The following is a 27057-nucleotide window of genomic DNA, read 5'->3' as shown; positions in this document are numbered from 1 at the left end:
CCCTGGCCTAAGGAGACTGTTGCAAATGAGCGAAGCATATATGCACTAGAAAACATCTAACCTATGTAAGTATTATTTCAGTGCAAACACAGGCAGCTCTGAAACTCCTAAAGTAAGACTGTCCTGGGACACATGATGGAGAGGATTTGGGGCAGAGGGATACTGGCAATGAAGAGACGCCACAGCTGCTCTTATATCTCCTTCCACCCCAGCCAGCTCTAAGAGCCAGGAGGCCAAAGTACCTGGATCCTACACTCTTCCTACACTCTACACAAGCACTTTTCTATGAGAATTCTGAACCAGTTGCCAAAATCCACAAACTCATCTCGCAGCTGCAGACACCAAAGACCAAATGGTCTGCATGTAACACACTACAGTGATCTCACATGCAGAAGGAACCTGGGTGGGAAGAGAGCCACACTCAAGCCCTCTGAGGAGACACTTGCCTCAATATTTCCATTTCAAGATTTCTTCTTTTTCAGTTTCAGAACCTGCAGCCAATTGGGTGATGATGCTTCTGACCTGGGGAGGATTCGGAAAAAGTTAAAATGGTAAAACAACAACACTGCGTACAGAAGTAAAAAACAGTTACCTACTCTGCATAGTCAAATTACATAATGGTTACAGGGTCAGAATAGTATCTGGGAGACCTAAGTTCAAATCCCCATTCAGCCATGAAAGCTTGTTGGGTGAACTTGGGCCAGCCACTCTCTTTCAGCCTAACCTACATCACAGGGTTGCTGTTGTGAGGGCAAAATGGAAGAGGGAAGGATAGTGTAAACCACTTGGGCAACACACATGCACACAAAATACTTCCAATTCCCTTGAGAAAAGAAGGAACTTCTGAAAACAATATTGGCCCAGGAAGCCAGAAAGAAATGACAGCAGGGGAGGAAATTAATGTGAACGGCCGGTATGCTAACCTCAACGATATATCACCACATGCCACTTTCCATCTCCACCACCATCACACACCTACCCTGAGGTTTTCTCTGGCTTGGGTGGCAGCACCAAAGGCTTTCCACTGGCAATCTTGCAAGATTTAGAGCGCTGTACATGGGCCTCCTTGGCAGGACTCTGCTTGGCCTCACTGTGTGAATCCCCTTCCTCGGCAGAACGGTTTCGGCCTCGTAGCTTGGCCTGGGAAAAGGGACAATAGAATTATAAGCAAGCCTTAAAATTTACCGACGGCTGTCCTGTACCTCCGCCTTCTGATGCTTATTGGCAACCTACCACTTTCCTTTACACGCCTGCCCCCTATTAACTCCCCACCATCGCTGTCAGTAACTTTGAACATTACCATTTTCAACCAACAGGCATGAAACCTGCCCTAACACATTTGTTCTCATTTTGTCATTCCTCATCCTACTTCCAGTCTGCTCCATCAGATACTACCTTCAATGCTGAGGGGTTGAGGCCTGGGAAAAGCGGCACCTTCACCCCCTTGGACAATGGAGAATTTCGGGGCCGTCTGCTCCTTGGCTCCTCAGCAGCTTCTTCATCAGAGACTACAGGAGCTACTCGAGGCTCTAAAACAAGAGCAAAGGGACGGTGTCATAAATCCAGAGAACCATAGAATCATAGCATTGGAAGGGACCACCGGGGTCATCTAGTCCAACCCCCTGCACAATGCAGGAAATTCACAACTACCTCCCCCAACATCCCCAGTGACCCTATCTCCATGCCCAGAAGATGGCCAAGATGCCCTCCCTCTCATGATCTGCCTAAGAAGCTATGCTAATGCTGTCCAGTACATCACAATTCATGCCAACTCCCCAACACAGGGAAATGAAAGAAATAGCCTAAAGTACAATACCTGGAACACATTGGCAACAGGCCACTTGGGAAAATCCTGCCAAAAATCTTAGCCACAACCAACCATGAGCAATGTCTGGGAGCAACTTATGATGAAAAGGAAGGTATAAACAAACAAGTCTGCCTCAAATGCACATTCAACATGTAAGTGACACAGCAGTGCAGGTAACAGAAACCAATAATGCACCAAAGGATGTCGCACGTAAACCACATGCCAGACCCAGCTTGCAGCATTCCATCCCACCTGTGGAATCTTTGAACATCCAGCTGTCCCTATCACTTTCCGAAAGGGCACCTCCAGATCGAGTGGCTGGTGCCCGATGACCTCGTTTACGGCCCAAGTTAGCCCGATCACGATACGCAGTGCTGTCAAGGACCTCTGTATCCTGAAGGAAGCAAGGAAAGAAGGGTTCAGAGCAACAAAAACAAGCCTTCCACAAAAGCCCAGGAATACCCCACCTAGATCCTCAGTTTTTGCTCCTTCAGGAACAGAACTGAAGACTATTCCATATACACTACAAAGAAATTCAACCTGCAGAACAAACCCCCATGAACACCAACACCAATGAATCCCACCGACTTGAGCCCACCCGGGTGATATGATAAAAGACACCCCAAAATGTGGTTTGTACTTGTCAATTTTCTTTTGATTGCTTCTGTCCATCCCTAAATATTTTTATTTCAGTAGATTTAAAATCCAAAAAGCTACATTAAAAAATATACATGAACCATGCAAGGAAAAAAGAAACACAAACCCAACCACCACGAAAGTAATGAGAAGAACTTTGAGGGCTGCAAGACGATAGGGAAGCATTTAGGAACCTTTCGACCAGACTTCTTGCCAGCCTGCCTGCATTGCCCTGTTATGTCAGCAAACTGTGTGGGAGGGGCTTCCTACACTCTGGACATGCTTGTCCTGTTTGCACATCAGCACACACAACAGTGTGTGGGTGGGCCTCTGGGCAGATTGGCATGTCTGGCTACAACTCTCCCCCTTTATTGCAGTTAGAGCGAGGGACAAAAATGTGAAGCTGGGGAGTGGGGGCAGGAATGGAAGAGTCCATGTAAATTAAGACACAATATTGGCTGAATAGAAATATTAGAAAGATTAATATTTATTCCCCCCAAACCATCCCTCCCTATTTGCCAACTTGGAACCACGTCAAGAAAGCACAAGCTCAATTGTATGTTTATTTTGTTTGGGAGCAATTGTGAGCCAAGTTACAAAGCCTGTGATAACGTCTGTAGATAGGGTTGGGAAATTCCTGGAGATATGAGGGCAGAACACGGGGAGGAGAAAGATCTCATCAGGGTATAATGCCATAGAGTCCACCCTCCAAAGCAGCCATTTTCTCCAGGGGAACTGATCTGTCATCTGGAGTTCAGTTGTAATTCCAGAACTCCAGGCCCCACCTGGAAACCTTATCTGTAGACAATAGCCAAAATTCAGCAGTGAGGGAGGGAGGACAGAAGGGTTGCTCTGCACATGGAAAAATATTTTGTCAAGAGTGATCTACTAGTTCAGAAAGAGGCAGCATTAGGAAGACAATGATGCATTTTACGTACAAAGCAAAAGTCCCTCAGGTCTCAAGCTCTCACATTAGTTCATATTCAGGGGGGATGTGTCTCGGGCTCCTCAGAATGTCCTAGTCAAGTGCTTACCACTAAGAAGATGAAGGTTTCCCCCGGTGATGCTCCATTCCTATCTGTAGCATGGCCTTCCTGGGACATGGGTTGTGCCACTTGGCTTCCATTTTGCTCTGGATAACTCAGCCGCCTTGCTTCCAGAGGTAGTTGACTACAGTTTCTACTGTCCAACTGGCTAATACCACCATCCCCACTGGACCTAACCTTTTCATCCTCCTTTACCTCCACTGAGACAAGAGAGGCCCTAGTCTTTTCAGCTGCAGTCATCTGGTCATCAGTCAAGCTGCTGAGTGCTCCCTCTTCTCCTGAATGGCAGCTATGGGAGGAAGAAGGTCTCTTCTGTTGAGCCACCTCCTTGACAGAACTGTTAACAACCATCTCTTCTAGAAGGTGGCTGGTGCTGGACAATTGTTTACTGTGGGACTCCCTGCTTGGACATGAGATAAAGAAAAGCAGTGTGAGATTCTCCCCATTACCCTCTTCAACAGGGTTTCACCATCTTGCCACCATTCTTTCCTCCCCAATGAATCCCCAAATTGATTGATCTTCCTTTAGAAATATTTTGCTCTAGCTAAAACACTAATAAGTAGACAGATCAGTAAAAAAAAAAATGAAGGAATACCTCCCACATGCAACTCAGAGTTATGGAGATAACAGAGTAGACAATATCATGCAGGAATATTCAATCCTACTATCCAAGAGGGCCCACCAAGAGTAAACATGAACCCTTGAGAAAAATCCCCTCTTTACCCACCCCCCACATCACCGTGACATAACCCAATCATCATATGAAAACAAGCTAAACCAACCATTAGTTACCAGGCTAGGCCCCAGCTTCAGCAGGTGATGGAATGCCATCCTTGCCATGCAGGGAGCATTTAAATGCAAATGCAGGCCAAGGAGGACGCAGCTCCCTTCTCCTTCTTGGGTGCACAAGAATACCAAGTATGAGGAGAAGGATGGAGGGGAGGTTATTGGTAAAGAACTGCTGGATTTATAGCTGCACACCAGTGCTGCCTCACCTACAAGTGGCTTTGACTATCAATGAGAAAGCAGTGCAAATGCCCACAGCACAAGGCATGTTACGACCATATCACAGACTCAACAGCTGACTGACGCATTTAGAAGAATCACAGTGTACAGCCCTCCTGAGGTGTACCCATTTTGGGATGCTGGTTGAAGCTAACACGATTCTAAGGTAGCGGAAGCAGCAGCAGGCTGCTTTAGGTGAAACCAGAGGGAAATGAACAGTGTACAGTGTCCATAGCACCAAGACCAGTGAAATCTCCACATCGTGGCAGGCTAGAACATAACGACAATCATTTATAAATTATTTGGATGAAGGAATAGAGGGGATGCTTATTAAATTTGCAGATGACACTAAATTGGGAGGGGTAGCAAATACAGTAGAAGACAGAGCCAGGATACAAAATTATCTTGACAGGCTGGAGAAGTGGGCTAAAACTAATAAAATGCACTTCAACACAGACAAATGTAAAGTTCCAAATTTAGGTAGGAAAACTGAAGTGCATAATTATAGGATGGGGGAGACTTGTCTGAGCAGTAGAATCATAGAGTTGGAAGGGACCACCAGGGTCATCAAGTCTAACCCCCTGCACAATGCAGGAAATTCACAACTACCTCCCCCCCACACCTAGTGACCAGAAGATGGCCAAGATGGCCCTCTCATCATCTGACTAAGGTCACAGAATCAGCATTGCTGACAGACGGCCATCTAACCTCTTCTTAAAAACCTCCAGGGAAGGAGAGCTTACCACCTCCCGAGGAAGCCTGTTCCATCGAAGAACCGCTCTGTTAGAAAATTCTTCCTAATGTCTAGGGGGAAACTCTTGATTTAATTTCAACCCGTTGGTTCTGGTCCGACCTTCTGGGGCAACAGAAAACAACTCGGTACCATCCTCTATATGACAGCCCCTCAAGTACTTGAACATGGTTATCATATCCCCTCTCAGTCTTCTCCTCTTCAGGCTAAACATACCCAGCTCCTTCAACCTTTCCTCATAGGACTTGGTCTCCAGACCCCTCACCATCTTTGTTGCCCCCCTCTGGACACGTTCCAGCTTGTCTACATCTTTTTTAAATTGTAGTGCCCAAAACTGAACACACTACTCTAGTTGAGGTCTAACCAGAGCAAAGCGATACCATCACTTCACATGATCTGGACACTATACTCCTGTTGATGCAGCCCAAGACTGCATTTGCCTTTTTAGCTACCGCATCACACTGCTGACTCATGTTCAGTGTTTGGTCTACTAAGACCCCAAGATCCTTCTCACACACACTACTGCTCAGACAAGTCTCCCCCATCCTATAATTATACATTTGATTTTTCCTACCTAAATGCAGAACTTTACATTTGTTTTTGTTGAAGTGCATTTTATTAGTTCTAGCCCACTTCTCCAGCCTGTCAAGATCATCCTGCATCTTGGCTCTGTCTTCTACCGTATTTGATACCCCTCCCAATTTAGTATCATCTGCAAATTTAATAAGCATCCCCTCTATTCCTTCATCCAAATCATTTATAAAGATGTTGAACAACACAGGGCCCAGCACAGATCACTGAGGAACTCCACTAGTCACTCTTCTCCAAGTGGATGAGGAACCATTAACTAGCACTCTTTGGGTAAGATCTGTCAACTAGTTGCAGATCCACCTAACAATAATAGGATCTAAACCACACTTTCCCAATTTGTCAACTAGAATACTATGTGGAACCTTATCAAAAGCCTTACTGAAATCTAGATAAACTATGTCTACAGCATTCCCCTGATCCAGCAAGTTAGTAAATTTCTCAAAAAAGGAGATAAGATTAGTCTGAAATGACTTATTCTTGAGAAACCCATGTTGTGCGAAAAGGATCTTGGGGTCTTAGTACACTGAACATGAGTCAGCAGTGTGATGCGGTAGCTAAAAAGGCAAATGCGATCTTGGGCTGTATGAACAGAAGTATAGTGTCCAGATCACGCGAAGTGCTGGTATCGCTTTACTCTGCTCTGGTTAGACCTCAACTAGAGTATTGTGTTCAGTTGGGCACCACAATTTAAGAAAGATGTAGACAAGCTGGAATGTGTCCAGAGGAGGGCAACAAAGATGGTGAGGGGTCTGGAGACCAAATCATATGAGGAAAGGTTGAAGTAGCTGGGTATGTTTAGCCTGAAGAGGAGAAGACTGAGAGGGGATATGATAGCCATCGTCAAGTACTTGAAGGGCTGTCACATAGAGGACGGTACCAAGTTGTTTTCTGTTGCCCCAGAAGGTCGGACCAGAACCAACTGGTTGAAATTAAATCAAAAGAGTTTCCGTCCAGACATTAGGAAGAATTTTCTAACAGTTAGAGCAGTTCCTCAGTGGAACAGGCTTCCTCGGGAAGTGGTAAGCTCTCCTTCCCTGGAGGTTTTTAAGAAGAGGTTTGATGGCCATCTCTCAGCAATGCTGATTCTATGACCTTAAGCAGATGATGAGAGGGAACGCTTCTTGGTCATCTTCTGGGCATGCCAGAACACTAGGGGACGCTAGGGGTGTGGGGGGAGGGCAGTTGTAAATTTCCTGCATTGTGCAAGGGGTTGGACTAGATGACCCTGGTGGTCTCTTCCAACTCTATGATTCAGACTGCGGTACATGCAGCTCCAGCTACTACTTGAGGCCAAAGGCTACATCCATGACAGGCCTTCACCAAGCTGAACACAACAAAAAAGCCTGCAGGCTCTTTACAGCCTCATGCAAGCAACACAAACAGGAGATCTGCTCAATCTCAGAGCTGCCTTCAGCTGAGTGGGTTTCAAGATGTGCTGGGCTACTCCAGACCTATGTTCAACTATAGGCTGGGTAGCAATGGGGAAAAATCTATGGACAGGGACTCAAGAACACAGCCCTAAAATGAAATCCAGAATATGTTTGCTCATGTTCTTAGGATTCTACAGACTGACAGCACAGTATACTGGTTAGAGTGCTGTGCTCAGATTCAGCAGACCCAGGTTCAAATCCTCCTCAACCACAAACCTGAGTTAGCAGGGCACTTAGAAGCTGATGTGCAAAAGGGAATCCCGTAGGCAGAGACATCTAGGCCCGGGGGGCGGGGGGAATCTTCCTCCTTCCCTTCTCAGATGGCAACAACTAAGATACATGGGCTAAGGCAGCATAGGGTACAGAAGTTTGCAACTCTCTCAAGTATTGGGTGACATCTGCAATTTTACTTTTAGAAAAATAATGCATTTATCTTTTCAAATTTTATAAATATGTCAACTGGTACAATTTTATATACTATGTTATCAGTGATATGTTTTATGCTGTTAGAGCAGTAGATTAAGTCTAGGCTTGACAAGAAAGTAAGTACTGTACACATTTCAATTTTGCCACATACTAAAAAAAGTTTTCCCCATGGCTTCAAGTTTTCTGAAAATGTCCTCTCATGTCCTCACTTGTCATTCATACATCTTTGCATTCAGAAAGTACCCCATCTCAAAGCACGCAAGGAACACTTTCACCCAAACAAATGTGCCTTCTCCTGTAGTGTTGTGAGGTAGACTCAACACAGCTAGGTTGGTAACCAACTGTCAGCCTTCCTCCTGACCCAGCTACCTGGGGCTCTTCAGAGTACACAACATCAAAGGGAACAAACAAATTAGATATTAACCGCTGAAATACTGTTGTGAGAGAAAGCCAAGCACACATCCCAGTTCCACTCAGAATAGCAATGACACTCGTAACTAATGGGATATCCCCATTATTTTCATACGCTGGACATCCCACCCCTCCGCAGAGCCTTCTCTCTTGCTAGGGTTAATGCCTTTCCTTCAAGGATGCTATATGGAAGGTATCAACAAATACTAATCCAGGATAGGACTTGTCCCTGTGATGCCTATTCCCTGGACTCAATTGATCATATTCTGTTGGTCTGCCCCTTATATGAATCACCCCGTGGGAAATGGTTAAAAAATTGGCTTCTTTCCAAATATCACCTATCTACCCAAGCAAAACGTCAATTTTTATTAAACGATTCCAATGAAAGTTCAAAAAGCCCAAAGTTTGTAATTTGTAATTTCTACTTTTGGAATTTACTGGCCTATGTTTTTATCTTAATGACTGCATATTTTATGTACCTTTGTAACAATTGTAATATTACTTATGCCATTAAAGGTTTTCAATCAATCAATCAATCAACTAATGGGATATTTTGCACATACATACTGGAAATATCTATCCTGATAGAACTCCTTCCAGACAATAGCAGAGAAAGAAGAGAACTGTGCCTTTCAGGTCAGTTTTCCTGACATAGACTTTAAAAAAACCACAAAGGGAAACTGACGGGGCAGGAGAGAGAAGCGAGGAATGGTGGGGGAAAGGGGGGCATCAGATTAAGCACCTCTTCCACGACCACCCCACTTCTCCAATGAAAACCACTTTCTCCTGAAGCAAGAATTGAGATAGTTGTGTTATGTATACATATGCCCTTTTAAAAATTAGACACAAAGGATAGGTCTATAACAGCTGTCAGCTATGATGGTATCTGAACAAACCTCCATGTCCAAGGCAGTGTACCTAGACGTGATGGAAAGCAGTAAGAGAAAGCTGTTGCCTTGTTGAGATTAAAGAGCAGAACAAGGACACCCAGACAGCAACTGATGGAAATAGACTCCTCCAGGTCCAGTCCATCAAAACTCTTATTGAGCTTTTAATACGCAGCCAGCCTTGGAGAAACAGATATAGCTTAGGAAGAGAACAACTTGGCTGGGGAGGGGTTTCCCACCCAGAATGCTCTCCGGTTATCACATGACTCATACAGAGTGTGTGCTGTCATGAGTCATCTTTGTCCAACCACACTTGAGGAGCCCACATATAGAAGCATGATCATAAGCCCTAACAGAGTCAAGTCATGGCTGCTGCCAGAATGAGGGGTGTGTGTGTCCCAAGAAGGATAAATACTGTTCTTTTCCTTCCCAGCCAACTCTCCACTCATGAAATCTGTTTGGTCCTTTCTTCAACTATATCCAGATTTTGAGTGTTTGGACAAAAATTGTTCTTGACAGCAAGCCAGTACAATTCCTGTACTGTCTGGATATTTTGGAAAAAATATGGACCAATAGCTACCCTATGAAGGGAACAAATCCTGCAAGTGACAACAGAAAGATGGGAAGGAAGCAACACAGTAAAGTGGACGTTAGTCCAAATTCCAAAGATGGCAATCCTCTTTAGTCTCAAGTTCATGGGGAAACAAACAACTCAAACAATTGAATCTAAGGGCTGTCTGGGCCAATTCAGTGTCGAACCTTAATCTGCCTGACAAGGGATTTACACAACCAGACACTCATTTAAACAAAACATAAAAAGAAAAGGTCAGTGAATAAATCAGCCTAATTAAAAGAGCTGTTCATGGAGTAACTGACCCAAGACAGACACAGTGCCTCTCCAGAGGAAATTTTATTAGTCCATGACCCTCAAACATCTTGGCAGTTAGCAGTGAGATGCCAGAATTTGCTATGGACGGCACATCTTCTGCATGATACCAGGTCTCCTTGGGTGGAACTTGTATCTGTAAATAAACCATATTCAGGTTCTACCAGTTGGCCTCTCCAGAGACATCAGAGAACAAGCAGAAGCATCCTTACCCAGCCACCATCTCAGTAACTGGATTTTAAAAAAACACGGAATGCTCAAAATGGAAAAGATGCCACCTTTGAAGGCTGCATTCCCCAAAAGGACAGTTCTTATCATTAGGAGTAGCCTCCTTTTAAAGGTAAGTCTAGTTAAAATTTTCCTAGCTTCCCTTATTAGTTTCTGCTGATCCACAGAGTATATCATAAGAAGACCTGAAGAAGTTTTGCCCCAGAATTATAACTGCACTTCAGCAAGTTTCCAGATCCCTTCTTCCTTCTGGATTTGTGAGCTCTCTAAAGTAGAAAGACCTAAGAATCCAAGAGACGTATTCCAAGCAGAGACAGAAGCTTTTTTATTCTATTGGGATAGTTGTGCTAGTCTGTTGCTGCAAAAAAGAAGTTTTGTGGCTTCTTAAAGAGGAACTGATTGACTGAAACACAAGTTTCCGTGGACTACAGCCAACTTCATCAGAAGCATATCGTATATCTGAATGGAGGAGAACACATTATATAGCCTTTTGGAAGCAATAGGGCATACACTGTATGCAAAAAGAGTAGTTTTCAGCTTGAAAGGGACAGAGAAGGGAGCAGGTGTGTTGTAACCTGCTTTTCTTACTTTGTAGTGTGCCTGAAGCAAGCTGGTCCCCACTTTTATTTCCTTAGCAGTACAGGTGCAGTTCAAGGTTTGAGGGCTGCCAGGCAAGATACTTCTCTTCCACTTGCTCTGGCAATAAACCAGTACCTATCCACCCTGATCAGGGAATCTGTCCCTCCCTATGAAAGACTGTGCCACTTCTACATCAACACAATCCTTTACTCACCCTACCTCCTCCTCTCCAAGGGCCTAGAGAGAAGCCAAGAGGTTGGATAAGTATTGCCACAGGAGAAATGTGAACAACACACTTTCAAGGGAGGAGTCTAGTGCCCCAGAGCAACACTATTTTGCATCCCGATAGAGGAATCTCTCTGAGTATTCCAGCTGCATCATGCCTGTGCTGAGGGGATGCTTAAGCCACCCTCCCCACTGCTCATAGACCAACGTTCAGGAGGGTCCACAGCAAAAGCAGTTATGGGCCTCTATCATGTTGGGATTTGGTCAGCTCTCTGGGCCCTGGCAAATGTCCCACTTTGTATGGTGTTGGTGCCAGCCCTGCAATTTGGAGCGTCTGACTGGAAACTACACTTTGACTGATGCTCAGTGTGATAACGGAACAGGGAGATTTGCTTGCCTCCTTTTGTTCCCTGTCCTACGCAAGCCAATGAATGTGTTGGCAAGACAAAACTGATAATCAAGAAAGTCAAGTCAAGAAGATCAAAAGTTAGAAATGCTCAAAATTCAATTTATGGAAATCAACCATATCCCCTAATTAGGAATCCTTCTGGATGTGTTGTTCAACATCTTTATAAATGATTTGGGTGAAGGAATAGAGGGGATGCTTATTAAATTTGCAGATGATACTAAATTGGGAGGGGTAGCAAATATGGTAGAAGACAGAGCCAAGATGCAGGATGATCTTGACAGGCTGGAGAAGTGGGCTAGAACTAATAAAATGCACTTCAACAAAAACAAATGTAAAGTTCTGCATTTAGGTAGGAAAAATCAAATGCATAATTATAGGATGGGGGAGACTTGTCTGAGCAGTAGTGTGTGTGAAAAGGATCTTGGGGTCTTAGTAGACCAAACACTGAACATGAGTCAGCAGTGTGATGCAGTAGCTAAAAAGGCAAATGCAGACTTGGGCTGCATCAACAGGAGTATAGTGTCCAGATCATGCGAAGTGATGGTATCGCTTTACTCCGCTCTGGTTAGACCTCAACTAGAGTAGTGTGTTCAGTTTTGGGCACTACAATTTAAAAAAGATGTAGACAAGCTGGAACGTGTCCAGAGGAGGGCAACAAAGATGGTGAGGGGTCTGGAGACCAAGTCCTATGAGGAAAGGTTGAAGGAGCTGGGTATGTTTAGCCTGAAGAGGAGAAGACTGAGACGGGTTATGATAACCATGTTCAAGTACTTGAGGGGCTGTCATATAGAGGATGGTGCCGAGTTGTTTTCTGTTGCCCCATTGCATTGTGCAGGGGGTTGGACTTGATGACCCTGGTGGTCCCTTCCAACTCTATGATTCTATGATTCTAATTTGCAGCTCAGCTGAATGGATTCTGAAGGACCAATAAAATTGCAGGTGACAATATAAACTTCTTCCAAAAATGCAAGACAGGCAGGAACATGTAGGAGGCACAACACTATCACCGTAAGTTTTAGATATTTCTCCACTTCCCACAGAGGCAAATGCTGAATCTCAAAACAAAGTATCATAATGACAAAGCAATACTAGTTACCAAAGCGAAGGCTGAGGTGAGAAGAGCTATCTATCCCATTGTAGGAGAGCTACACAATATGCTATGGGAGAACTTTAGCAACTGTGATTCCTCCCGAACTCATCACAAAGGGACACAAGAGCATGACAGGAGTAAGCAACTTCAGAGCAGACTGAATGAGCAGGCAGATGATTTGGACAGGACTTGGGGCCTGCTGGTACAGCATGTTGCTGAAGCAAGACCACTACAAAGGGATGCAATTCAAAAGAAAATCAGTCTCCTTGTTCTCAAATTCACTGAATATGGCAGGCAGCCAAACCAAAACACTGACATGGATGGGAAACTAACCATACTAGAGAAAAAGAGGGCCAAGATGAAAGGCACCTTTGTGATTAGGCACTAGCCTGGTCACATCACATTTTTATCCTGCCCTTCCTTCAAGGTGGCACACATGATTCTCCCATCCATCATTTAATCCCCATGACAACCCTCTGAGATTGGTTAGGCAAAGATAAAGAAAAAAGTTTCCAAGTGTCCAGATGCAGCCCAATTGCTGCTGCCTATGAACTTGTTCTGCATCAGCCACAGTGTTCCACTGTGTTTCTTCAGCCAGGAAAAGACAGTAGTGCATAACTGTGTTTGCGTACTCTCCCTGGATACCTATTCTCTCCAGGCTCAGAGGATCATGCCTATTATATTAGGTGCTTTGGAACACAGGCAGGATAATGTCTTGTTTGTGGGCTTCCTAGAGGCGCCTGGTTGGCTTTCTCAGAAATGCTACCTGTTCCACGTGCAGGACCAGCTCGGCAGGCACAGTTGGTGAGTCTCAGTGCGTGGATGAGATGGTGTTGCAGGGAAGAGGGCTTTAGATTTGTAAGGAACTGGGCAACATTTTGGGACACGCCGGGCCTATACAAAAGGGATGGGCTCCACTTGAATCAGGATGGAACCAGACTGCTGGCGCGTAATATAAAAAAGGTGGAAGAGCAGCTTTTAAACTGAACCTGGGGGGAAAGCTGACAGGAGCTGAGAAGCATCCGGTTTGGGCAAACTCAGCGCGCACAGACAAAGGGAAAATTGCTTCAGATTGCCCACATGGGAATTACTTGGACATGAAAGGGAATGGGGAAAAAATGATGGATAGCCACTTAAAGATGCCCAAAGGCACTTGCCAGGCAAGTCGAAAGAGAGAAACAGTGTGGAGGTGTTTCTATGCTAATGCTAGAAGCCTCCAAGCAAAAATGGGGGAGTTAGAGTGCATGGTTTTAAGATAAAACATAGATATAGTGAGCATTACAGACACCTGGTGGAGGGGAGAGAACCAGTGGGATACAATCATCCCTGGTTACAAACTGTATAGAAATGACAGGGAAGGTCGTATTGGAGGGGGTGTTGCTATGTATATCAAGGAAGGCATAGTGTCTAATAAGCTAGAAACCATAAAAAGGGCAGACTCGTCCACAGAATCCTTTTGGGTGACGATTCCGGGCCCCAAAGGCGATTTAGTACTGGGGACGTTCTATCGGCCCCCTGACCAAATGGCTCAGGGTGATCTTGAGATGGAGAATGAAATTAGGGAAGCATGTAAAGGTAATGAAGTAGTAATAATGGGAGACTTCAACTTCCGTCATATCGATTGGATAAATGTATGCTCCAGTCAAGCCAAAGAGAATATTTTTTTAGACATCCTAAATGACTGTGCCCTCAAACAGTTGTTCATAGACCCAACCAGAGGGTAGGCGATCCTGGATTTAATACTCTGTGGTGCTGCCAGTGACTTGGTGCGGGATGTGGCTGTAGTTGACCCAGTTGGCAATAGTGATCACAATGGCATCAAATTTAATTTATATGTAAGTGGGAAAGTGACTGGGAAATCTCACACAATTACCTTTGACTTTAAAAGACGGAACTTCTCTGAAATGAGAAAACTGGTAAAGAGGAAGTTGAAAGGAACAGTTAGGAGGGTTAAATCTCTGGAAAAGGCTTGGGGGTTACTCAAGTCCACATTACTAGAGGCTCAGCTAGATTGTATACCGCAGGTCAGGAAAGGTAGTAATAAGTCCAAGAGGTCACCACCATGGCTAACGGGTAAGGTGAAGGAAGCCATTACAGAAAAAAAGTCTTCCTTCAGAGACTGGAAGGTTTCCCCAAACGAGGAGAACAGGAGCAAACACAAACTTGCACAAAGGAAATGCAAGTAGATAATTAGAGATGCAAAAACAGATTTTGAGGGGCATATTGCTAAACACATCAAAACAAACAATAAGAAATTAAGTATATTAGGAGTAGGAAACCAGCTAGGGAAGCGGTTGGACCATTGGATGACAATGGGAGTAAAGGAACTCTAAGGGAGGATACAGCGATTGCTGAAAAACTAAATGAATTATTTTCATCTGTCTTCACTGTTGAAGATACAGGACAGATTCCTTCTACTGAACAGAGATTTTGGAGAGGGGAGAATGAGGAACTGAGGCAAATAGTGGTAACAAGGCAGGAAGTCCTAGAACGTCTAGACAAACTGCAAACTAACAAGTCACAGGGACCAGACGGTATTCATCCTATAGTTCTTCAAGAACTCAAATGGGAAATTGCTGAACTTCTAACAAAGATATATAATATGTCCCTTCGATCAGCCTCTGTACCAGAGGACTGGAGAATGGCCAATGTAACACCCATTTATAAAAAAGGTTCCAGGGGGGACCCAGGAAATTGCAGGCCAGTTAGCTTAACATCTGTTCTGGGTAAATTGATGGAAAGCATTATTAAAGATAGAATTGTCAAGCATATAGAAGGGCAGGGTCTGCTGAGCAAAACCCAACATGGCTTCTGTAAAGGTAGGTCCTGTCTCACTAACCTATTAGAGTTTTTTGAAAGCGTCAATAAGCATGTGGACAGGAATGAGCCTGTGGACATTTTGTATTTGGATTTCCAAAAAGCTTTTGACAAAGTCCCCCACCAAAGACTGCTAAGCAAACTTCATAGTCATGGGATAAGAGGACAAGTTCTCTTATGGATTGAGAGCTGGCTGAAAAATAGGAAGCAGAGAGTAGGAATCAATGGTCAGTTCTCACAATGGCGGGATGTGAGCAGTGGGGTGCCTCAGGGATCTGTGTTGGGACCGGTGCTTTTCAACCTGTTCATCAATGACCTGGAGTTGGGGTTAAACAGTGAAGTAGCCAAGTTTGCAGATGACACCAAATTATTTAGGGTGGTTAAAACAAAATTGGAATGTAAAGAGCTCCAGAAGGATCTCTGCATACTGGAAGAATGGGCATTAAAATGGCAAATGAGATTCAATGTAAGTGTAAAGTGATGCATATTGGGGCAAAAAATCCCAACTTCACATATACACTGATGGGATCTGTGCTGGCAGCAACAGACCAAGAAAGGGATCTTGGGGTGATAGTGGATAGCTCAATGAAGATGTCAACCCAGTGTGCGGCTGCTGTAAAAAAGGCAAATTCCATGCTGGCCATAATTAGACGAGGAATAGAGAATAAAACTGCTGATATCATACTGCAATTGTACAAATCTATGGTGAGACCACACTTGGAATACTGTGTACAGTTCTGGTCACCGCACCTAAAAAAGGATATTACAGAGCTTGAGAAGGTGCAGAAAAGAGCAACCAAAATGATTAGGGGACTAGAGCAACTGTCCTATGGGGAGCGGTTAAGACACTTAGGGCTGTTTAGCTTGGAAAGAAGGCGGCTAAGGGGTGACATGATAGAGGTCTATAAAATTATTTATGGTTTGGAGAGAGTGGACAGGGAGAAGTTTTTCTCCCTCTCCCATAATACTAGAACGCGAGGTCATCTGTTGAAGCTGGAGAGTGACAGATTCAAAACAGATAAAAGGAAGTATTTTTTCAAACAATGCATAGTTAAACTGTGGAACTCCCTGCCCCAGGATGTGGTGATGGCTGCCAACTTGGAAGGCTTTAAGAGGGGAGTAGACATATTCATGGAGGAAAGAGGTATTCATGGCTATTAGTTAAAATGGATACTAGTCATGCTACATACCTATTCTCTCTAGTATCAGAGGAGCATGCCTATTATATTGGGTGCTGTGGAACACAGGCAGGATAATGCTGCTGCCGTCATCTTGTTTGTGGGCTTCCTAGAGGCACCTAGTTGGCCACTATGTGAACAGACTGCTGGACTTGATGGACCTTGGTCTGATCCAGCATGGCCTTTCTTATGTTCTTATGACCAGACTGGAGGGTAGCCATAGACAACCACTGGGTTTTCCGATTAAGGAACACAACAACACTGGACATGTTGATCTCTGCCTCCGTCCCTCTTAGCAGAAAGGAGCAGCCCCATTTATCCTGGCTACCTCCCTTCCCTCTGTTTTAAGGCAAAAGTTAGGAGGAAAGCCAGAAGAGCTGCTGCCACAGCCCTGAGCTGCCTCTACAGAGAAGCACTGTGGCTGCTGATTATCCTGATCACCTCCAAGCTTTCAGACTTCAAGGAGGAACTGCAAGAGCTGCCTCATCAACTGTGCACCAAAGGCACACAGAAGGTGAATTCAGATGTCAGCAAACAAATTAAATGGTGGCTTGTCAGCCTCATGCACAAACACAGCTTGTTTGCTCTACTCACGGGCTCTTTACTCTTCTCCTCTCCTCTTGCACTCACAGCTTCACAGAATACTTCCTGCTTAAGCTCTTTTTTGGCATCTAAATGCAGGCATTTCAGCAAACGGGAGCTTGCTTCTCCACCCATAAACCAGGATCCAAAACTGGGATTTAACAGAGATTTAGAATCCCAACTTGCAGGGGGAAACAAAGTCCCGTTTGCCAAAGTACCTGCATGTGGGAGTCACAGCAAACAGGAGCTCTATGAAACTGGGATGTGTTTGAACAAGCTCTACGCACAAGAGGAGGTGGACAAGTGGGGTTCGTACACAATGCCAACCAATTTCTGTTTAATTAAGAGCTTGTTGTGGCATCAGATTGCAGCAGAGTACCATTACATTAACTGCCAGTAGAAGCAACAGGTAACGCACAGTGACTGGGACAGATTAGGGGTGGGCAGCTACCCAATGACGAATTGTTTACAAAGCCTGATTAACAACACAGAAGCACAAGTAACATATACTTTGATTTCTTTGTCGTACTGAGTCCTATTCTGCTCCTTTCCTACCTTTATTAGAGGGTCACTGTGGCTCTTACCTCTCTCCAGGGTCTTCACTTGTTCCTGGTTGCTGATTCTCACCACCACCCAAACAAGGAGCTCCAAAGCGAAAACTGTGGTCCTGGTGTTCTTTCTGACTTTCACTGGTCCAGTCCATCTCCACTGGACCTGCTTCCTCAGCCCCATCCAAACCTTTGGAACTTTCATCAGATATATCCATGCTTTCAAGGCCAGAGCTGTACGCCAAATCTGGTTGTCCCACACCAGGTTCTCTTGGCAACTCTAGATTCACAAGCCCTGCATTTGAGGAGGCAGACAACCTTGCCAAGCCCAGGGCAGAGGGCCAATCAGGCTGTTTCTCTGTAGGTTTTCCAGATTCATCTGGGCTCTCAGCTTTGGAGAGGCTTATGCCTCCAAGGCTGAGATCTTGGGTCCAGTCAGATTGCCCCTCTCCAACTCCTCTGGGCTCATCCATGGCGACAGTTCTTAAATCTCGAGTCTGGTCTATCAGGCTGTCAGATGTCTCCACCAAATCTATTGTCATTCTTAGATCTGACATATCCAGTAGGTCAAAGCTTGCTCCTTGATTCTTCCCTGAAGCACCGTACTCCTTTTTTTGTTCAGTTCCTGAGACATCAGTACCTTTGGCCCAGTCTCTTGTGCCAGCTGAAAAGTTACTACCTTGTAGATCAGATCCACCAAGGATGTAGTCATCAGTCCAAACTGTCTTCTGGGCACGGAACTCTGCATCTCCAGACCCAAACCCAGGGGTGCTGCCTCCACTTACAATATCCACTTCTCTTTCCCAGCCTGTTTGGCTATCATTGTATTCATCAATGCCATCTGGCTTCCCAACACTGAATTCACTGTTCTGGCACTGGTCAACCCCCAAATCAAATCTAGTGGGCCAATCAGACTGTTTGGCACTTAGTTCAGATTCTAGACAACTGGCATCACTAAAGCCATATGCATCAGGCCGGGAATGCTGCTGGATGTTAACCTGAGATGCAGGATGGCTGGCACTGCATGTACTAGGCTGCTCCAACTGCTGATCATTGAATCCCATTTGCAGTTCACTGGCACTGCTGTCAGCACTGGTTTCACTAGGCCAACCTGACTGGTGGGCACTGAGTGCAGCCTCTTGATAGGGACCGTCAATATCACTGCCATCATCAGCCCCCTCAGAATGCCTGATACTGGGCTGTGTATCCTGGTGGTGGACAGGACTGCATTTGTTAGACACATCTGATGACTTAGCGTTCACATTTGATTCCACAAAGCTGGCATTTTCAGCACTGCTGGGCCAGTCAGTTCTGTCACCAGCACTCACAATATACTGGCTGCTCCAGTCTGTGTTTCCCACAGCAAACTCCCTGCTCCCCTCATCAGCATCAGCATCAGTGCAGAGCCTTGGCCAGCCTGGCTTCCTCACGTAAGGCTCCGTATTTTGACATTCAGCAGAGTCAATGTCATATGTGCTGCTCCAATCAGACTCCCCAATCTGCTGGTCAGCACAGCTGCTGCCATAGGCAGTCAGCCAATCTTCTTGGCCTTGGCTGGAATTACCCACCAATGGAGTCCCCCTGGCCCAGTCTTGTGAGCTGGTAGCAAATTTCATATCCTGCCTGTCATCATCATCAGCACTGTATGAGCTCGGCCAGTCCCGTTTGCTAGTACCAAACTCACGATCCTGTTCCGTCTCATCAGCCCACTCGGCCTTGCTGCCAACAGCCTCTTCAGCCCATCCTATGTCAAAGGCTGTGGATCGGCCAGTCTCTGCAATGCCAAACTCACTGCAAAGGTCCTTCCGTGACCATCCAAGAAGATCCTATAAAAGGAAAGCAAAAGAAAGAGGAGACCACATGGAGGAGGAGAGGTTTGGTGGGGGGCAAATTTAATAAAAATGCCTCTCTTCCACCCACTTATCTCAATATGACTACGATATCAAGCAGATAGAAATGGACATGTGCAGCTGAAGGTATCAGACGGGTCTCCCCAATTCCTGGGTCTACAAAGGTAGACCCAAAAGAAAAATCTGAATATATTCATCTTCTAAGGGCCACATTCTACTGAAAGCACACCATCATAGAACAATGTGTCCAACTCATGCGCAATTATCCTGCACAAATGTAATTAGACTGGAAAGCATGTGTACATGGAGCAAGTTATATGCCTTGTAGGATATAATTGATTATGTACATGCTTATGGCACATTTCTACACAGAAGTGCTTTCTGCATAAGAAAACCACAGCATGAAATGGATTCCTAAACATTCAGGTATGAGAAATAAAATTAGAAATTTTGATAGGAATGCATCAGCAAAAGGCAAGGAGGACGAAAAATGCGTAAATAAAACATACCTATATAGAGATGAGGGAAAGGAAATGTATGGTAGGAGAATACAGAACTTAAGTTCCCCAAACTCTATTTGTCCCATCAGATTTCTTAACCTTCAGTTGCATGGCCCATATAACAATTCATAAACCGGTCATGGTTGTTTCAACCAAGTTTCTCTTGGTATGTTCAAAAATTACTGTTAAATTGCAAGCAAACCAAAGATCCCACAATTCATTCTCAGCAGAGTGGGCTGGAAATAAAGCTACAGATTCTCACTGATCACGAGGTCCAACAGAACAGGCAGAACTATCTTTGTTGTAGATGGGCAGGCAAGATTTGATGACGGTAACAGTCAACCTGGGAGGAACAGGAGGGTTATCCCATATGGCAGCACCTTTTGGCTCAGCCTCGTTTCTTGCACGCTCTGCAGCCATCCAACCTGTTTAACCACTTTGCGGCTCACTTAAAACCAAGACCTGCCCCTCGCAAAGACAAGCCCAGTCTGTTACCCAACCAGGCAGGAATGCATACCCACCTAGCCACCTTTTTATCCACTTAACCCATTCCATACCAGTCCTAAAATCACAGAATGAGAAGCCCTATGGCATATTCTACATGCAATCCATTTTGTTGGTCTCAGCCAATTTCCCATATGCTCAGTAAGCAGAGATCCATTACCTCTGGTCCTGTGGGGTCATCCAACTTGGGCGTGCTTCTCCTCTTAGTGTCATCTGCACTGGGTGGAGGTGATGCCAGCAATTCGTCCAGCCAGCACGAGCTAGGATCATGCTCAACCTCCCTCAGGGGGTCGGCATCACCAGTCTTGCTCTTCTGAACCAGATCCAGGGTATACTCATCCTCCCGGCTGGACATAGCTGTCTGTATCTGGGCATCCTCCAAGAATGAGATGCAAGGCTGTGCAGGGGGGGCAGACTGTTCTACACTTGGTAAGGGCTCCATTGCCTGCAAAGCCCCCTCCTCTTGGGTTGGATCAAAAGGCAATACGCCCTCATCCTCCTCTTGAAAACCACACCCTGTTGCCACCAAAGGACCCTTTAGCTCATGGCTGCTAGGTTCTCTCCCACCAGAGGGTCCTCCAGGTGCAGGCATCTGCAGAAGGGCAGAAGGGGACTCTGGCTGCCCCACAGCCTGGCTCCAGGAGTCCTTGCAGCCAGGAGAGCTCCCATATGCCTCAGCCTCATCTTCTCTCCTGCTCAGCCCCTCTGAACTTCTCTCCTCATAAGACCTTTCGGGACTGGAGATGTTCCCACCCAACTCGGTCTCCAAGAGGCCTGTGTCCTCTGCCTCTGCAATGGGAGACCTGGGTGGAGACCCCAGTCTCTTCCCACCACACTCAAGAGTCCGGTTAGGAAATGACCATTCAAAAGACTGTGACAGGCTCCAATTGGACTCCCCAACTGCTGCCTGCTCTAAAGGAGGACCCCCTCTTGGCAGGGCAGCCCAAGATCCCCCCAGCTCTTCCTTGCCTTTTTTGCCTTGGGGCCGCACCACTCCCTCTGAGGCACGCCGCAAGGGCAGCTGAGAAAGGTTGGGGGGCTTATCCTCAGGAGGGACTGCCTGTGTATGGTTCTTGGGGGAATCTTGGTTCCTGGAGAGCAGAAGGGATTCTTGAGCATGAGAGGGGGAGCCAGGAGGCTGATCAGAACCAAGACAATAATCAGAAAGAGTGTTTGGGGAACCAGGAGACTCAGAGATGCCCAAGAGACAACTGGGAGTTTCTGGGCTGTGATCAGCAGGTGGAGTAAGAGCCACACTGAGAGATGGCCCAGGTAGAAGTAAGCCCTCATGATGCCTTGCAGAAGGGCTGGGGGGACATGGAGACAGGGAAGTCTCAGCAGAAGCACTGGGGGATCCAAGGGGACAGGGGTCAGCAAGGGCCAGAGGGGAACCTGGAGCCTGGGTGAGAATATAGGACACATCAGTGGAAGATTTTAGGGGTTTAATAACAGCATCTGGAGAGCCCGGGGAAAGCTCAGCTCGGGTGCTGTGATTATCTGGTGGAAGATATGGGGCACCCGGAGGTTGGGCTGGTTCAGCAGGGGCCTCAGGGGACCCAGGAGTGACTCCAGAAGAGAGCTTGGCAAGGGGTTGATAGGTCTGTGGGACAGAGACCTGCAGAAACAAGGGAAGAACAGGTTAAAAGTTATCCTCCCTCCCTGCAACCTTCCCAAGGATCCCAGCTAAATCCAGAAGTGCAACCTCTCTGGCCCCAAGATGGGGGGGGGGGTTCAGAATAAAAGAGATATCCCCCAACCCTGTCCCTTTAGTTCAAACCACTGTGGGGTATTTCCCCCTTTTTTGAACAGCTCTTCCAGTAGAAGCTGCTCCTCCTAAAAGACCACCCCTCACCCAAGTTGCAGACTTTCCCCCCAAATCAAATAAGCCGGAAGGTAATGAAATGCAAAGACAGGAAGAGGAAGGGAAAAAGAAAAGCTGAAGAAGTCAGTCCACATGCTGCAGTCACAGAGATCTTGTGCCCCACCCCAGGCCTTGCCTTTCTTCAGCTTGGAAATAAAGCCAAGATGGGCAGGTTACGCCTAGTGGGCCAATGGCTTTGCTCACCCCCTCCTCTCCAGGGTGAGGCAAAGGGAGTTAATCATTACCACCCTGATCTCTGTGAAGGAAGAGGGTGCTGTGCCTTCCCTGGCAGGGGATTTGGCCAGCAGCCCAGCACAACTAGGAACTGCCTCATGCATACCTGCCAAGTCACTGTGCTATATTGAGTCATGGCTGCTCCCTCCCCTCCAGCAAAGGCCCCAAGGCGCTGCCAAGCCTTGTGTAGGCTCCCACTATCTTGTTTGCCTGAGCGAGATTTTGTCCATTGCTAAGTTATTTTCTAGCTCCCTAAAGCAAGACAATACTGGGATCATCATGGGGGTGCTACAGCTATGCCAAGTGCATAAGTGTTGTATCAGTGGTGCACTGCAATGCCCTTGCACTGTAAACTTTGCAGCGTACACCACCAACTGTGCCTGGCCACACCCACCATATGGTGCCAGCTTTTCACTACTGTTGGTTGTAGCAAGGCAGGCCCTACCCAGTAGGCAGAGATTGATGGATTTCCCGTATCAAACTGGAAACCAAGAGGCGTGTGCTATTCTAGAATTTCTCTCTATGTATGCTTGTTTTCACACGCTGCATCCAAACTCCAAACTGCGATGCAAAGCTGTCTCTCATTGGAGGTAACCAAGTCACCAGGCTTGGACACCACCTCTTCCTAAATAAGCAAACATCCCAATATTTTTGAGCCACAATGAAGAAAAAGGTTTCTGGTGCACCGGCCGCTTAAACAATCATTCAGCATCCATGACCAACTAGCAAGCAGTATGCCTTTTTTTAAAATGCTGTACCATGTAGAGCTGGAAAAAATTTAACTCTCCACCTTCAAAGAATCAAGCACTCTTGCACAGGCCTGATTATTTCATATTCCCAAGAACTAGAACCAAGGCACCTGGGTAAGCTAGAGCCTACCATTTTTACAAGCTTGATGCCATACCCTGTGCCAGAAAAAGAGACAACAAGCTTGACCTGAGAAACCCAACTGTACTGCATGATGGTCCATTGTTTGTTTTGGTTACCACCTCTTGAGAAGAAGCATTAGCTGGGAAAGAAAAAGAGACACGCACCCTAAAGAAAGGGAGCCCGGAAGGAGAGAGGTGGCAGCTACCCCTGAGACAGAGGAAAGCCAGGAAGGAGAGAGCCCAGCGGAGGAATTGCCGTGCTGCAGATAACTCACGCCAGGAGGAGACGGTGGACTGCGAAGTCCAGGCTGGCCTCCATCGCAGCTCATGCTAGGTGGGCTGGAGCTGCTGAAAGAAAGGAAGAGGCACCATTATCAGGAGACAGAACTGGCTATTACCGAAGACAACCAAAAGTAAATATCATGAAGGTTTAATTCTACTGATTTTTTATCCTGCCCTTCTCACTGAAAGCTCCAGGCATCACTGCAATCCCATCAAAGGCCATTTCCCCTGACAGGTAAACCACTTTCCTGCAGTGAAGATCTGAGGATGGCCAGAACTCATAATGGTATCCTAGAATTTTAAACTACTGGGATTTCTCCAGACTTATGATTGCCAAGATCAGACCTTAGCATGTTTAACTCAGAAGCAAGTTGAATGGAACTTATTCCCATCTAAGTAGCCATACGCTTGCAGTCTTAACCTGTTGTAGCTGTCATTCTTTCTTAACCACAGATGTAATTCTAGCTCCAAGAGTGCCAAATGAAAAAAAGAACCAAGAAAGAATTGCTGGCAGGCCAACCTATAGAAACATTTATTACCTTTATTTGCTGTTCCGCGTCCCATTTTGATAACTGAAATTAGAATGACTTTACACTGTATCAGAAAATGCGATCTTCCACAATTATTTAAGATGTCCTACCGTGAAAATCTGAACCTTACCTGTCTCTAGAGTGGAAATATAAGTCTCGCTCTGTTGCAGGCTGCTCAGATTCAGGCACATGCTGACCATTTGAGCTTCTAGTTTCCTCCTTGTTCCTTGATAATCTGTTCTCTTCATGAGAAGCCCTGTATGCAGGACCCTTCAATTCCATTTCTCCCCCTTCCCCTCCACTGGAACATCTCCGAAATGTAGCATAACCCTTAGGCCCCAAGTGAACAGCTGTGCTACCCTCCTGGCTGAAGAAGGTGCGTACCAGCCGAGGTCTGTCAGGGCTCTCCAGCCCTTCCTTGCTGGGCTTCTCCATCTTGGCCAAGATCTCCTCCACTGTGGTCCCAGGAAAACGTTCTAGCTTGGCTGCTACTAGCACTGGCTTCACTTTGAATGGGACAGCACACTTGCGAACACTGGTTGATTCTCCATACTCCTCCACAGAAGCTCCTTCTGCAACACTGGATTTCTTTGCAGACCCAGCTCCTTCTCCATCTGCAGGTGGTTTGGTAGCAGAAGAGAATGGAGGGGAAACCTCTTTTCCATTTGTAGCTTCTTTTGGGGGACATTTGAGGCTAAAGGAGAGGCGCTTAACAGAATTACCAGCCCCACTGCTATATGGCTTGGGTCCAGCCAGCAAATTGATCTTTTCTGCAGAGGGCACTTCAGAAAGGGCTTGGCGCAGTACAGGGGTGGGTTTCGCTGGCATGGCTGGCTTTGGCAGCACACATGGCTTGGGTTTCACTGGAGGCTTTGGGCGGGCATCTCCTGAGGAAAAAAGAAGGTCCAAAATGATAATCCACCACCTAAGCACTATCAGCTTTGTATTAGATATACCCCCTGCCCTCCACCCCCAAACCACTTTGCAGGGATAGATGGCAACCAATGCCTTACACAGAGTTATCACATACCTTCCATGGGTTCTACCTGTCTGTCTGTCTGTCACATTTTTATCTTACCCTTCCTCTACAAAGCTCAGGGCAGCGTACATTTTACCCTCACAGCAACCCTGTGAGGTAGGTTAGGCTGAGAGTGTGTGCCTGGTTCAACATCATAGCTGACTAGTGATATGAACCCGAGACCCCTAAGTCCTAGTCTAACCATTAAATCATAGGATTCCGGTTGTACAAAGTCCTGCATCCTACTCCTATGTAGGAGTAGGTTAGACTAGGACTTAGGGGTCTCGGGTTCATATCCCCCTGCATCCCCCTGCATCATGTGATTCTGTTGAACATGGAGTTTGGCTTTTATTCTCTGGTGGACCATTCCTCTTAACATAAGCAGAAAGATCAGGGCCTCAAGAAGCTTGGTGTATCACCCCCACCTACATATCACTTTGCAGCTCTTAGCTTTGTGCCAGTAAAAAGCAGACATCTCAAGTCGTACCTGTTTCAGGGCTGCTCGACAGTGGTTTGGGCCCCCTACGGCCATTAGCAGCTGTACAAGGGAATGGGGAGCACAGTGGCTGAGGCTTAGAGTCCATCACATCACCAGGCTGGGATTCTGAATGCAGCACATACATCAGTCCCTAGGACACAGAAAAAAATAATTTAGGCAGTTTGCAGATACCGATAAAAGCGTATCAAATGATCACCCTACTCCTCCCACAGAATGCAAGTTTCCCCCAACATCTTCTCTTGCTTTCTGCAGCCGGAAGACAGGAAACAGCCTGAAGACAGGCAGCCATCTCTCTCACACACAAATAAAGTTTCATGTTAAGCCACTCCCAGGGCAGGCTGGGACAAGGATGAAGGGAGCGGGTCTCCCACAAGCATCCAGGCCGTGACTCACACTAATGGATCAGAAACAAACCTATAAAACTTGGATTTTCTAGCCTATGCTATCATCTACACTGCACAGTACTGCCTCTGGTTCCGCCTTTGTCAAAAAGGAAAAAAAACAACTGTCCTTTCCTGCCAATATGCTCGCCTTCCTTCTCATACCAAATCTGCCTCTTATGCTGCCTCCTTTCTTTTGTCAGCTTCTGTCACTTTGCCATAACACTCCCCTTTTGCTTTTTTTCAGCCAGAATCTCCCTTCTTTCCAAGTTCCTCCCTCCCTTCTTCCCTATCCACTTCCGCGCAGGACGGTTTCTGCTCTGCCCAGCCCCAGCTGCGTAGGCTCCCACCCAGATGTATTGGGAGTAAACATCTGGACGACTCCCCCCCCCATTTCTCAATCGCTTGGCGCAGCCACTGGAATGCAATGAGGTAAAGCTGGGGCCTGCTCCCATCGCTACGGCAACGGCCTCCCACTAGATTTCAAGAGAGGGCCAAACCCTTGCTAAGAAGAGAAACCGTCAGGAGCTTGGTTGCACAGAGTGCATGTCCCAAAGATTGTTCCAACTGGCAGCTAGCATTCAGGAATAGAATAGGAGACAGGAGGGTCCAGTAATAAACCCCTCTCTTTACAACACAAGCAGCCAAGGGTTTAGATGTGTGTGGATAAATGATCAGTAGTATTAAAAACTACAAAAACAGATTACTTATTGGACTATTTACTGCTATTTAAAAGCATGGAAGCTTTCAAGTTACACAGCACTCTTCAGCAGGCAGAATGGAAAGTACTTGGCTTTGAAGATACTTAAAGCCAAGTACTTTCCATTCTGCCTGCTGAAGAGTGCTGTGTAACTTGAAAGCTTCCATGCTTTTAAATTTAGATTAAGGTGCTGCCCACAAGGTTATAAACAGGCCCCCATCTCCAGACGGCATTAAATAGTTGGCTGAATCAGCAAGCCTGTCCCTCTAGGCCACTGGTTCCCAACCGGGGGCCCGCG

The 27057-nt window shown here is 46.1% G+C and overlaps 1 protein-coding gene across 1 annotated transcript in view; it reads right to left on the bottom strand.

Moving 5' to 3' along the window:
- Nucleotides 1-427: 427 nt before the first annotated feature.
- Nucleotides 428-27057, bottom strand: part of TNKS1BP1 (tankyrase 1 binding protein 1) — a 39401-nt gene continuing 12771 nt past the window's right edge. Inside the window, exons 2-11 of the mRNA XM_056851335.1 lie at nucleotides 25668-25809; nucleotides 24293-25049; nucleotides 23626-23698; nucleotides 20547-22001; nucleotides 17569-19358; nucleotides 3478-3889; nucleotides 2060-2201; nucleotides 1396-1529; nucleotides 980-1140; nucleotides 428-522 (exon numbers count right to left, since the gene is read on the bottom strand). Coding sequence (XP_056707313.1) covers nucleotides 462-522; nucleotides 980-1140; nucleotides 1396-1529; nucleotides 2060-2201; nucleotides 3478-3889; nucleotides 17569-19358; nucleotides 20547-22001; nucleotides 23626-23698; nucleotides 24293-25049; nucleotides 25668-25803 — 5121 coding nt within the window. The 5' untranslated portion in view covers nucleotides 25804-25809 and the 3' untranslated portion in view covers nucleotides 428-461. The remainder of the gene's footprint in view (nucleotides 523-979; nucleotides 1141-1395; nucleotides 1530-2059; nucleotides 2202-3477; nucleotides 3890-17568; nucleotides 19359-20546; nucleotides 22002-23625; nucleotides 23699-24292; nucleotides 25050-25667; nucleotides 25810-27057) is intronic.

This window comes from Euleptes europaea, chromosome 6 (genome assembly GCF_029931775.1).
Source record: "Euleptes europaea isolate rEulEur1 chromosome 6, rEulEur1.hap1, whole genome shotgun sequence".
NCBI lineage: Eukaryota > Metazoa > Chordata > Lepidosauria > Squamata > Sphaerodactylidae > Euleptes > Euleptes europaea.
This window is presented reverse-complemented; position numbering and strand designations above follow the sequence as displayed.